The following is a 12,229-nucleotide window of genomic DNA, read 5'->3' on the forward strand; positions in this document are numbered from 1 at the left end:
TCAGAGCCTGGAGCCTGTTTCCGATTCTGTGTCTCCCTCTCTCTCTGCCCCTCCCCCGTTCATGCTCTGTCTCTCTCTGTCCCAAAAATAAATAAAGGTTGAAAAAAAAATTAAAAAAAAAATTAAAAAAAAGAGAGAGAGAGAAAATTACCAGTGGGGGTTAGAAACTAAGAGGAGAGGGAGAGTCAGAGCACACAGGGTAGGTCTCAGAGCTGAGCGAGAGGACGAAAGGTCAGCTGTGGGGCCCCTCTGCGCCAGCTGTTGGATGACCTGTACCGTCAGTGACCTTTAACATGGACCTAAAAGATCGATCTTCCTACCACCTATAGTTTCCAAGAATAACAAAAATGTTCTCTGTTCCTTCCACACTTTGCTTCCTTTGCAGGGAAAAGAAGGCGCATTTATGGTTAGAAATTCCCGCCAGGTGGGAATGTACACAGTGTCCTTATTTAGCAAGGCTATGAAGTAAGTATGACAGGGATTTCTTTCTTTTGTCTTTTGTGTATGTCCTTTGAATACGCTGGCCATTTAGTCACGTTTTGGGATGAGACACCGCCTTTAAACCCTGGAGTTTGGGATCAAAGTATTTCTATTGAATGCGACCATTTGTCATTGCCTGTCCCACCCCCCCCACCCCCACTTTGAGAGGTTGTTCTCTAGAACAACGCCAGTCAACGCTTGGTAAAGGAATCTTGGGTTACTCCCCTCGACTTGGCCCTAAGCCTAAAGAGAGAAAAACAGCAATGGAGCCTGTGAACACTCTCGGCCCTAGCCACCTGCTGACCTGAGACACCAACCCCAGCGTCTGGTCTTCAGTAAGTCTTCCCAGTGGGGGGCAAAGCTGGCATAAAGTTGAATCGGTGTATCTGTGTTCCCGGGACAGTTTCCTTCTGGGGTGCTGTCCTCTTTGCATGGTTACGAGTTCTGCTTTGAAGCCGCACCTCCGGAGCCAACTCCTGACTCTATCATGTCAAGGCTGTATGACACCGAGCAAGTTTCTTAACCTCCGTGCCTCAGCTTCCCTGTTTGAAAAGGGAAAAATAACACTGACTATTAAGTTCTCTGGATGAAGGGAGTTAATTCACGTATTGGAGCACAACAGTGCCTGGCACAGAGTAAGCACTTAATAAACGAGTGGCAGTTACCATCACAGTTGTTGTTCTCGTGAAGGAGCATATAAGGCACCCACAGTCACCGCCACCCACATCGGGATCCCCTGCCAGAGATTCACAGGCCACTTTCCCATCGGCTGCTAGCTCTTTTGTTCCTTCTAATCATCCTGTGAAGCACCGGGGAAAGCTGGTTTTGTGCCATTTTACAGATGAGAGGTCTGAGGTTCCAAGAGCACTCATGAAGACGCACCACAAAATTAATACGTGACCCACTTGAAGTCAGGCCTTCGACAGCAGAGTTCGTGTTCTTTTGACTATACGCCTGTGTCTACATTGAGAACCCCAGCGTTCGGAGATAAGAATCTGGCCGAATCTAGATTAGGATCGCTTGAAAAACTATTCCTAATAAAAACATTTTTTTTGATGGTTGGATCGCATCACCCTTTCCCTTGGGGCTGTCTCCACCTACCGTACCTACCCTTGGTACCTACATGGGGTTTTGTGGGTAATAGCTAAGTGATTAAGAGGTAATTTTATTTTGATACATTTTTTTATGGAGTATGCATCTCCAAATTGAGAGGCCAGAATGTATCCTAAGCAGTCACACAGCATTTTCCAATGCAGGAGGCCATCCCGGGTCCATCTCATGGAGGAAGCTGCACACCTAGAGGCTGGCCAAAGCCAGCCCAGTAGGAACTGGGAAAAGATTTGGTTCACTGAGTATTAAGAGCTCTTGACCCGCCGGCCCTGCAGTTTCAGCCGAACCTCACATCAGGAGTCCTCCTAGTCAAGATCCCTGACCCTGACCCCAGATCTATTTCTGAAGGTGGCCAGGTAGAAAATACAGCAGACAGATGAGGACTCAAATAGAAATAATCCAAATTAGTGAATATGGAAGCCTTCGTTTACGAAACATCATAAATGGGCTTGAATGGATTTCACGCTGAGACCAAGAGCAAAGTGGCCATTTGCAACAACAAACCACCGTTTTTCCTTTTTACGGGTGCAATTTTGACTAGGCTGGCACTACAGCAACAACAATTTATCAGCAGTTTCTTATGACCAAGCATAGTGCAAATTGCCTTATATAAAATCTTTATAACAACCAATCTTTATAACAACCAGATGAGGTATCTAGCGAACAGGAGAACTGGATGAAAAGCCCAACTCTTGACTGCTAGGCCATACTCTAAAACCTAAGACAGACATATTATTCCCGATTAGCCTAAATCAGCGTGCCTCGACTCACCACTGTGTTCCAAAGGTAGAGTAAAAGGAAAAACATGTTTTATGTGGCAAAGGTACAAGTTCATATGAGGAAGTAAAGCCACCCCCACCATTTCATCTTGCATGTTCCATTCCCAAAGAGCCTCCCACCCAGGCCTGGATGAGAGCACCCTCAGCCTAATCACCCTTGTCTCCCGCGTTTTAATCTTCATTATTATCCTCAAAGAGAATTGGTGTTCAGAATAATGATCCTGAAACCCTGCAGGGCTCTCAATCATCAAAGGAAGCTTCCAGTCTTAGACTTCCTAAGGGAGGAACAGTGCCGAAAGTTGGAATTTTATAGTAGACGGATTCTCTATGGCACAAAAGATACACTGAGTTGAGAGAGGAGCTCTCTTGCATAATTACCGATTGTCATGGATGGCTCTAGAAAACCAAGAGATGTCAAGACTGAGACTTCCCCTCTGACTTCCCTCTCCAAAATTTGTGAATGCCATCTGAAGTAATTATTTAACCATGATTTAATCAAGCTTCAATTGAGAATGAAAAACATTCTAACGTTCTTTCTTCCTTACCAGTGATAAAAAAGGAACTGTCAAGCATTACCATGTGCACACAAATGCTGAGAACAAATTGTACCTGGCAGAAAACTACTGTTTTGATTCCATTCCAAAACTTATTCACTATCATCAACACAATTCAGCAGGTAATTTATTTCAGTTGTTCTTTTACGGGTCCTTGTTGATAAATATCAATTTTCTTGGGTACTATGGATCCTCCTAACAGTCTTAATCATATCGGGAACCATGAAAAGTAGGAACAAAAATGCTCTCAAGCCATATACCTGCTGTGATTTTTAGCCTGTTTCCTGGAATATCACATCATACACTCTAAGATGCCAGAAAAATGAAGTTGTGTGAGTTGAGTGACTGAGAAGTAGAGATCCTTGGGGCGCCTGGGTGGCTCGGTTGGTTAAGTATCTGATGCTTGATCTCTGCTCAGGTAAGAATCTCATGGTTCATGAGATTGGGCTCTGTGCTGACAGTGTAGAGGCTGCTTGGGATTCTGTGTCTCCCTTTTTCTTTGCCCCTCCTCTGCTTGCTCTCTCTCTCTCTCTCTCTCTCTCTCAGAAATGAGTAACATCAAAAAAAAAAAAGTAGTTAGAGATTCTCTTTACAAAAATATTTGCAGTCTTGTTCTGCTTATAGGAATAAGTTGATTACAAACTTCAAACATTATAAAAATATTTACATTGGAGAGAGAACCTCCATGGACAAGTTGTTGTCTATTCTGACAGAACTTTTTTCTATGCTGATACTAACACTTATCATTTATTATAAAATTTTTTTAATGTTTATTTTTGAGAGAGAGACAGAGTGCAAGCAGGGGAGAGGCAGAGAGACAGGGAGACACAGAATCTGAAGCAGACTCCGGACTCTGAGTTGTCAGCACAGAGCCTGATGAGGGGCTCAAACTCACGAACCGTGAGACCATGACCTGAGCCGAAGTCAGATGTTTAACCAACTGAGCCACCCAGGTGCCCCTATTATTTATTACATATATAAATAAATTATATATGTATATGTAAACACATTATATTTTACAAAGGTGAGATCATTCCACACAAACTACTTTTCAGCTTGCTTCCTTTTTTAAAAAAATTTTTAATGTTTCAATTTTATTTTTGAGAGAGAGTGTGCACGAGCATGAGTGGAGGAGGGGCAGAGAGAGAGGGAGACACAGAATCCGAAGCAGCCTCCAGGCTCCGAGCTGTCAGCACAGAGCCCGACATGGGGCTGGAACTCACAAACTGTGAGATCATGACCTGAGCCGAAGTCAGATGCTTAACTGACTGAGCCACCCAGGCACCCGAATCAGTTTGCTTTCTTTACTCTACATGTCTTAGTGGTCTTTCCATCCACATACATATAGCTCACTTTGTTCTATTTAACCACTCATAGGATTCTATTGTAGAATCACTCCATAATTTATTCACCTAAACCTATGTTGATACATACAGTATTTTCACGTTATAATTGGTGGTTTCAATGCACAGTCCTGTACACATAGCTCTGTGTATCTGTATTAGTGTTTCTGTAGCCAAATTCCCTAGAAGTGAGATGTCTAAGATAATGGTTAAGAACATTCAAAATTTAGACACTTTCCAATGCTTTTCAGAGATGTACACTTCCACCAACCGTAATTTCCTTCATCCTCGCCAACACTGGGTACTATTACTTTTTAGATTTTGGCTAATCGACCAGCGAGTATATGTATAGAAATCCCTTCTAGTGGCAGTGTTAACTCACCCTGAGGGGTAATCGTTTCACAGTATATACACACGTCAGATCATCATGTTGCATACCTTAAAGTTACGTATGCCAACAACATCTCAATAAGCTTAGCAAAAAAGAAACTAAAAACAAAGGAAGTCTCCTCTAACTGTCTTTTCTCGACTAGTGCCACTTATGGGCGGTGACTGGATGTACTTCCAACAGTGAGTAAAAATAAGCTGTGGGCTCAGCGTCATATGTGTGCAAGTCTGACTAGATTACATGCGTGTAGGTGACCTAGCCTTACTCCTGGCTTTGATTTTGGCTCTTGTATTTTTCCTTTGTCCCACTTTCCTCGACTGTATATTTAACCTCTAACACCTAGAAAGTACCCTTTGGAAAAGGTATTGTATGAACAGACATCTCCAAGTAGAACGATTTCACTTCAGAAGATGCACAAGAAACTCCACAGGGTATAGAAAGAAAACATTAAAATGTTTCTTTAGATATTTCTTAGAATCTCATTCTCTTAAGTTTTCTATCGTGAGTGTATTTTGTGAATCACATCATGTGTCAACACAGCAGCCATTGTATGTACATATTTTGCAGGAGTGTGCTCATCTTTTTGCCGATTACAGGTTTGGGACTTAAAACATTCGGAGACCACACACACATATAAAAAGTAAATAAATATGTAGAAAAAGGAAGGAGACGAAAAGGACATCTGTGACAGCTCCCAGGACTTGGAAAATATCACACGTTTAAGCAAGAAACATTTTTTTGAATGAGTTCTTTCAGGACACTATAAATACTGTGATTATTTTAACCCAGCTTTATCATTGCTTGATGTAAGCAATTAAAATGACTTGACCATTTTATGCAACTTAGTAATAGGTTCCATTTTTAAAAATCAAGTGGTTTGCTTTTTATTTTGTGCCCTTCTGTACTGTTTGGAGTTTGTAAACCAAATACGTGTGCCACGTGTACAGGTATTTAAATATAGGACTATAAAAAGCAGAGTAAAAATGGGAAATTTTTTTAAATGGAAGATCCCATCAAGGAACCAACTCTATGGGATTTTTAAAAATTACCTAAAGTTGTTTTACTCTTTTAATTTTTGCTTTTACATTGAGCTACTTAGTCGAATCAAGCAAATCAATCCAATGCAGGATGAATACGGTCAGAATGGATCCTCCCTCTCCATCATGACATCCTGAACTCTGTGCTTTTCCAGCTACTCTGGAGAGAGCACGAGCAGAGGTGTGAACTGGTGTGAACTGGTGTGATGTGATGTGATGTGATGTGATGTGATGTGATGTGATGTGATGTGATGATATGGTGCTGATTCCATTGCAGGCATGATCACACGACTCCGCCACCCTGTGTCGACCAAGGCCAACAAGGTTCCCGTCTCCGTGTCCTTGGGAAGTGGTATGGACACACACTTGAGCTCTTAAACTCCATTTCCTACCATTTCTGGTTTAAAAAGTATATATGTATTTCCAAAAAAGAAAAGAAGGAAGGCCAGAAGGAGGTCTGTGTTCAGGTTGTGCCAGGGAGGGCTTCAGTTCTAATATGTTTGACCATTTTCCAGAAAAAAACCAAAAACAAAAACCCCACAACTTTTCCATACTCTGAAACTAACTCTGTAATCTCCTCAGCCTTACCAAAAAGACTGTCAAAGTTGTCCTGTTATTAAACCCAATCACCAGCCTCTAGAACCCCATCGCCTGTCCTTTCTTCTTCTGGGATTCTGGGCCCGTTCAGGGGAGCCAGTGTTCAACCTTGTGTATTTAAGGATAAGGACATCCACCCACATCATAGTTTAGTTTGCCTTATAAGAGAATGTAATGATATTTTTTACCAAGCTAAGAGCATCGAGCACGTTTTGACACTGGGTGTTTCCAAGATGCCTCCAGTTGGCAAAGTGTTCTAAGCCTTTTTGTCAATAACTGTAGCTGCTTCATGAACAGTATTGTCCTGGTGGCATTATCGTGTGGTCTCATAGGTCATAAGACCACACCTCTAAGGGTTTTTTTTTTAAGTGATCAACTTAAAAAGTCTTACTGTTCTATGTTGCCAATGTGAAACTCGTTGGAGGAGAAACCACTTGGGAAGCTGTCAGCCCCAAGGTCTTCTACTTTCATCCTAAAGAGTGTCTGTCTTGCCTTACTAGGAATATGGGAACTGAAAAGAGAAGAGATTGCCCTCCTGAAGGAACTAGGAAGTGGTCAGTTTGGAGTGGTCCACCTGGGCAAATGGAAGGGACAGTATGACGTTGCCATTAAGATGATCAAGGAGGGCTCCATGTCAGAAGATGAATTCTTCCAGGAGGCCCAGACCATGATGTAAGTTTCTTCTGAGGAATGACAGTTTGGCCCTTACCATGGGAGGACATTCATGCTAACAGGTCTGTCCCTAACATTTGCAAGGCCTCGAGCAAGACTCCACACATCATAGGTATATTTAGAAGTTATAAATCAAGCTGACGCACCTTTAAATGAAATCGGTTCTACGCTCCTCTGACAAGTATACCTTCATAACAATCTGAGAGGCCATATTCAAGTTTAGAATTCTCAAGACTCTTTAGAGAAACTAGCCTCTGGCCCATACCACTGCTCCCAACTCTACCCCTCTCCTTTCTCCTCCCACCCCCAGCTCTGTCCTGCACTGTACTCAGTACTTACATGTAGACATAGCATTTGGTACATCCGGGCTCCCTCTGTGTCTCCCACAAACAACTATCCATCAGCGAATGATCTTGGTTAGGGGTAAGGCACACCAATAGCATGGTTCACTCTTAGCATGACTGGCCCAGGAAGAGTCTACACAGGTCCTGGAAGAGGCCTCAGGACTATGTGGATGGGGGATTCCAGAGTCTCGGTACCCCAAGGGTGATCGAGAAAAAGGGAAGCATGGGTTCTGAGCTTCCTTGTCCTTTGGGGAGGTGCATGGTGGGATGAGGAACAGAATGGGGCCCTGTAAAGCACAAGCCCAAGGGTAGGAGCCTCTAGTGGCCAGGGCTAAAGCAATACTGAAAACTAACGCCCTACGGGCAATATCCTTTTCCTTTCTGGTACCTTCAGTACAGTTTGACAAAACTGCTTTCTCGCCCTACTTCTTTCCTCATCTGGTAAATGAAGATACCTTCCTAATGGGCCTTGGCTCCCAAAACAGTCCACAATGCAGATGTGGGTTTTTTTTTTCTTTCTAAGCTCGCTTTCTCTCTCTCTCTCCCTCCCTTCCTCCCTTCTCTCTCTCTCTTATCAATGTAAATACAAAGAATTATTTTAATGATTCTACCTCTTCTTGTAAACATGGCGAACCAGACTTTGAAAAGGAACCAACCATCCGGGTTTGCCCGAGACTTTCCTGCTTTAGCCCTGAAAGCCCTGTGATCCAGGAACCCCTTAGTCCCAGGCAAAGCGGGACAGCTGGTCATCCTGCCTTTAGGGAACGGATCAACACAAACAATGTCACAGCAGGATTTTGGTCAAAGATAGTCAAAATCACAAATCCTGGCCTGCTGCAGAGTAATGACACTTTTAAATTTTTTTACTTCAACACTTGCATGGTATTTACAGGCATTTCCTTGAGCACTTTATAAATCTTAATGTATTCAATCCTCGTAAGAAGCCTAGGACGGATGTACCATTGTTGTCCACGGATGTACCGTTGTTGTCTTTGTTTTCTAGGAAACTGACACACAGAAATGTTAAATAATGGGCCCAAGGTCACCAAGCTGGTCAAAGTGGCAAAGCAGAGATGCAAACCCAGGCAGACATTCCAGAGTCCATTTCCTTAGTCATTCTTTCATGAAGACCAAAGGCACCAGGAGAGTCAGAACAACCACTTTGACCACAAATGCAGGATGGTTTGGAAGCAGAAATAGTATGTGCACACAAGCCTCTGCCCAGGGCTGGCTTCACGGGCATGCAGCCTGCACGGCCTGGGGTGGGGGGGCCCACTTAGAAGGGCTCTGCGCTTGGCTTCCTGCTGTGAGGTCACCATCTTGAAATTCTTAATCATTCTTAAGTAAGGGTCCCCGCATTTTCGTTTTGTACTGGTCCCTACAAATTATGTAGCCTATCCTGCTTTTGGCAGTTATACCCTCAAAACTGGGGAGGAGGCCCTCAGTGTCCTCCTTTTGTAGCAAAGAAAAATCTAGCGGAAACTCCCCTAGGCTCATGGTGTAAACCCTGTGTCATGGTATCCATTTAAACATATTTTTTTTGCAATTAGACGGCTGGTCATCACACAGAATCATAAAAAGCCATCGACAAATCACCTGGTCATAAAGAAGGAAATCAAACTGTATCCTAAAGGGAAAATGTTATATCCCAGATGTGATGGTCAAATTGAGGCCTGTCATGTGGGCAGTATCAGTTGACATGGTGTTCCCACCACGTGCCCCATGGTCAGTGACTGAATTTGCTCCAGGAACAGCTTTTATTGGGCGATGGACTTGTGTCCCGCCACTAGCCTTCTGTTTGAAGGAAGCAATACCGGGTTCCATGCCATTGTCTAAAATAGCTGAAAGAGGCATATCCAAGCTCATGACCTTGAATAACCTCCAAAGGCATGTCCCTATAGTTATGCTAAGAAGGAAGAAAATAGGGGCACCTGGGTGGCTCAGTTGGTTAGGCGTCTGACTTTGGCTCAGGTCATGACCTCACGGTTCGTGGGTTCGGGCCCCGCGTCGGGCTCTGTGCTGACAGCTCAGAGCCTGGAGCCTGCTTCGGATTCTGTGTCTCCCTGTCTCTCTGTCCCTCCCCCTGCTCACTCTCTGTCTCTCAAAAATAAATAAACATAAAAAAAGAAGGAAGAAAATAACTACTTAATAAATGCTTATTTACTTAAAAATTCTAAAATCGACATTAGATTTACTTTACGCACGTGAACATTAAGGAATCAGCCTGCAAACTGATCAATCACATGGACAAGGGGATGAACACCATAACAGCAGGTTATCCATCTGTCATGACCTGCCAGAAGGGCTATGTCATATAGTTACTATTTTCTAAATTGATTATTGAAACATAATGTAATGACAAAATGGATTTTTTTGAAAAAGAAAGAAAAAATCATGCCTAATCGCACTTCCCTAACATGGCAACTATTTTCCTTTCTCCTACACCCTTCATGTTCTGCTATAATTTTTTTTTAGAATGAAAGGTTTGGACTTCAAAACTTAGAAAGTTAGATGCTTTGAACTGGAAGCGATGGCCGTTACAGTGTGGAGCTTTCTCCAAATCAGCCATGGAAGTCTCCGGATGCCAGGAGACCAAATGGGATATCTGGCACAGCAGGCCATTGCTTCCCTGGTTCTCTGTAAGAAAGGCGAGCACAGCTCCCACAACCGCTAAATTGCTGTTGGGGTTGTCAAGATCCAACAGGAGGCGGCTTTTTTCCTTGCCTTCAAAGGCTAATGCTCCCAGAACAAAATCCAAAACGTTTCCCTCTCTTTCTCTGTTCAAGTAGAAGGGGAGACATTAAAACAAGCAAAAACCTGAGAGGGATTCTTTTTCAGGACATCTGCAACATGGAGTGTGGAAATTCAGTACTGAACTTTTGAAAATCTGTTGTTTCCAGGAAACTCAGCCACCCCAAGCTGGTGAAATTCTACGGAGTGTGTTCAAAGCGATACCCTATATACATAGTGACTGAATATATAACTAATGGCTGCCTGCTTAATTACCTGAAGAGTCACGGAAAAGGACTTGAAACCTCTCAGCTCTTAGAAATGTGCTATGATGTGTGTGAAGGCATGGCCTTCTTGGAGAGCCACCAGTTCATACACAGGGACTTGGTAAGCAGAGCCACTGGACTCTCAGAGAAAGAAAGCAATCCACGGTCCCCGCCTCCAGCGATGGGGCCATTGGGAAGGGTGACAAGGAGGGCATCCTCACCTTCACTTGGCTCTCCTGTGACTTGCTCAAGCACATGACGCTTTTGTAATAAAAGCCACGATTTCTATATAAAATATTTGCAGTACAGAAAGACTAAAAGAAGCCATCAGGATTTATGTAGCTGTGTGGTGGTGTGGAGGAAGATGGATACAAAGGAAAGAGTTTGGTCAATTTCGTGTTTCTCCGAACCAATTAAATCCAAGTTGACCTTTACTCCAGGGAGGGCTCAGGGCCAAAGCAGTCAATTAAGACCATAACTGAGAAATACAAAACCAGAAGGAAGTGAAATCTGTGTGTCTTTGGGTCAGGGTGGGTTGGGGGACGTTTTGCTTGGTAGGCACTGGTATTTATCTTTAGAGCTCCGCTTGCTCTGAACAGCAAACCCACCACGCACACTAGGCCGGTACAGCATCTACGCCTTCAAAGCGCCTGTTGATGCATGGTACCCCTGTGGTGGAGAAGGAACCCCTAGAAATAATTTTTCCCTTCTCGCCGACGAGCTGCGGTTCTGTGTTTGACGTGTGATACCTTTCATGCCGTTTGACAAGGATGGCTGCTTGCGTGAAAATACTTAGGGGCGCACATTTTCGTTTTGAAAAATTGCCAAGGACACAAAGACAGAGTCTCAACATTTGGGGTTTTGATAGGCAATCTTAGATTGGGTGAGAACTCTGCTAAAGAGAAGGAAAGTGTTGGATCCTGATGTCGGGAGATTCTTGGCCACTTTAACTGTTTGGTAATTTTGTGTTTTCTCCAAAGGCGGCTCGGAACTGCTTGGTAGACAGTGATCTCTCCGTGAAAGTGTCTGACTTTGGGATGACGAGGTAAGCCAGTTCCAAAGGGGCAAGCAATGAAAGAGGGGTCTCCATTCACACCTAAATGCCATCAGAATTGAAGGCATTGCGGTGATATGGAACGTGCTCTGAATTGGGGGGTTAGAAACCTGGATCTCTTCCCCATACTACCTCTGACCACCTATGAAATATGTCTCACCTCATTTCTTCACTAGGAAGATATAGTTGTTCTTCAGAAATTACCCAAAGTCCCTTTTCATTCTTTCAAAACTCTAATATTTTTTAACTTCTAAAAAAATTCCATGAAAGGTCCTAAATATTCTAATATAACATGGTATAGCCAGATTATTGGGATGTATATACATGTATACATGTATATATTATGTATATATTTTTTAACTCAATCAAAGCTCCTTTAGGCCTTTCTGATTTTCTCTTAATATTCATTCAAATTGGCATAGCATAGGGGCGCCTGGGTGGCTCAGTCGGTTAAGCATCCACCTTCAGCTCAGGTCATGATCTCGAGGTTCATGAGTTCAAGGCCCACATCGGGCTCTGTGCCGACAGCTCGGAGCCTAGAGCCTGCTTCAGATTCTGTGTCTCCCTGTCTCTCTGCCCCTCTTCTGCTCGCACTCTATCTCCCTCTCAAAAATAAACAAACATTTGGGGTGCCTGGGTGGCTCAGTCAGTTAAGCGGCCGATTTCGGCTCAGGTCATGATCTCGCGGTCCGTGAGTTCGAGCCCCGCGTCAGGCTCTGTGCTGACAGCTCAGAGCCTGGAGCCTGTTTCGGATTCTGTGTCTCCCTCTCTCTGACCCTCCCCCGTTCATGCTCTGTCTCTGTCTCAAAAATAAACGTTAAAAAAAATAAACAAACATTTAAAAATTTTTTAAAAACCGAAACAGGCATAGCATT

The 12,229-nt window shown here is 43.5% G+C and overlaps 1 protein-coding gene across 4 annotated transcripts in view; it reads left to right on the plus strand.

Annotated features, from left to right (window-relative positions):
• BMX (BMX non-receptor tyrosine kinase) overlaps nucleotides 1–12,229 on the plus strand; it is a 54,834-nt gene that overhangs the window by 31,165 nt on the left and 11,440 nt on the right. For all 4 annotated transcript variants that reach the window (XR_007149017.1, XM_047844454.1, XM_047844453.1 and 1 more), the window contains exons 11-16: nucleotides 386–465; nucleotides 2,918–3,045; nucleotides 5,969–6,043; nucleotides 6,789–6,960; nucleotides 10,205–10,421; nucleotides 11,281–11,345. Coding sequence is in view for 3 of the 4 variants with exons in the window: in XM_047844454.1 (XP_047700410.1) it covers nucleotides 386–465; nucleotides 2,918–3,045; nucleotides 5,969–6,043; nucleotides 6,789–6,960; nucleotides 10,205–10,421; nucleotides 11,281–11,345 (737 nt within the window). In the remaining variant the exon portion in view is untranslated. The remainder of the gene's footprint in view (nucleotides 1–385; nucleotides 466–2,917; nucleotides 3,046–5,968; nucleotides 6,044–6,788; nucleotides 6,961–10,204; nucleotides 10,422–11,280; nucleotides 11,346–12,229) is intronic.

This window comes from Prionailurus viverrinus, chromosome X (genome assembly GCF_022837055.1).
Source record: "Prionailurus viverrinus isolate Anna chromosome X, UM_Priviv_1.0, whole genome shotgun sequence".
Taxonomy (NCBI): Eukaryota; Metazoa; Chordata; class Mammalia; order Carnivora; family Felidae; genus Prionailurus; species Prionailurus viverrinus.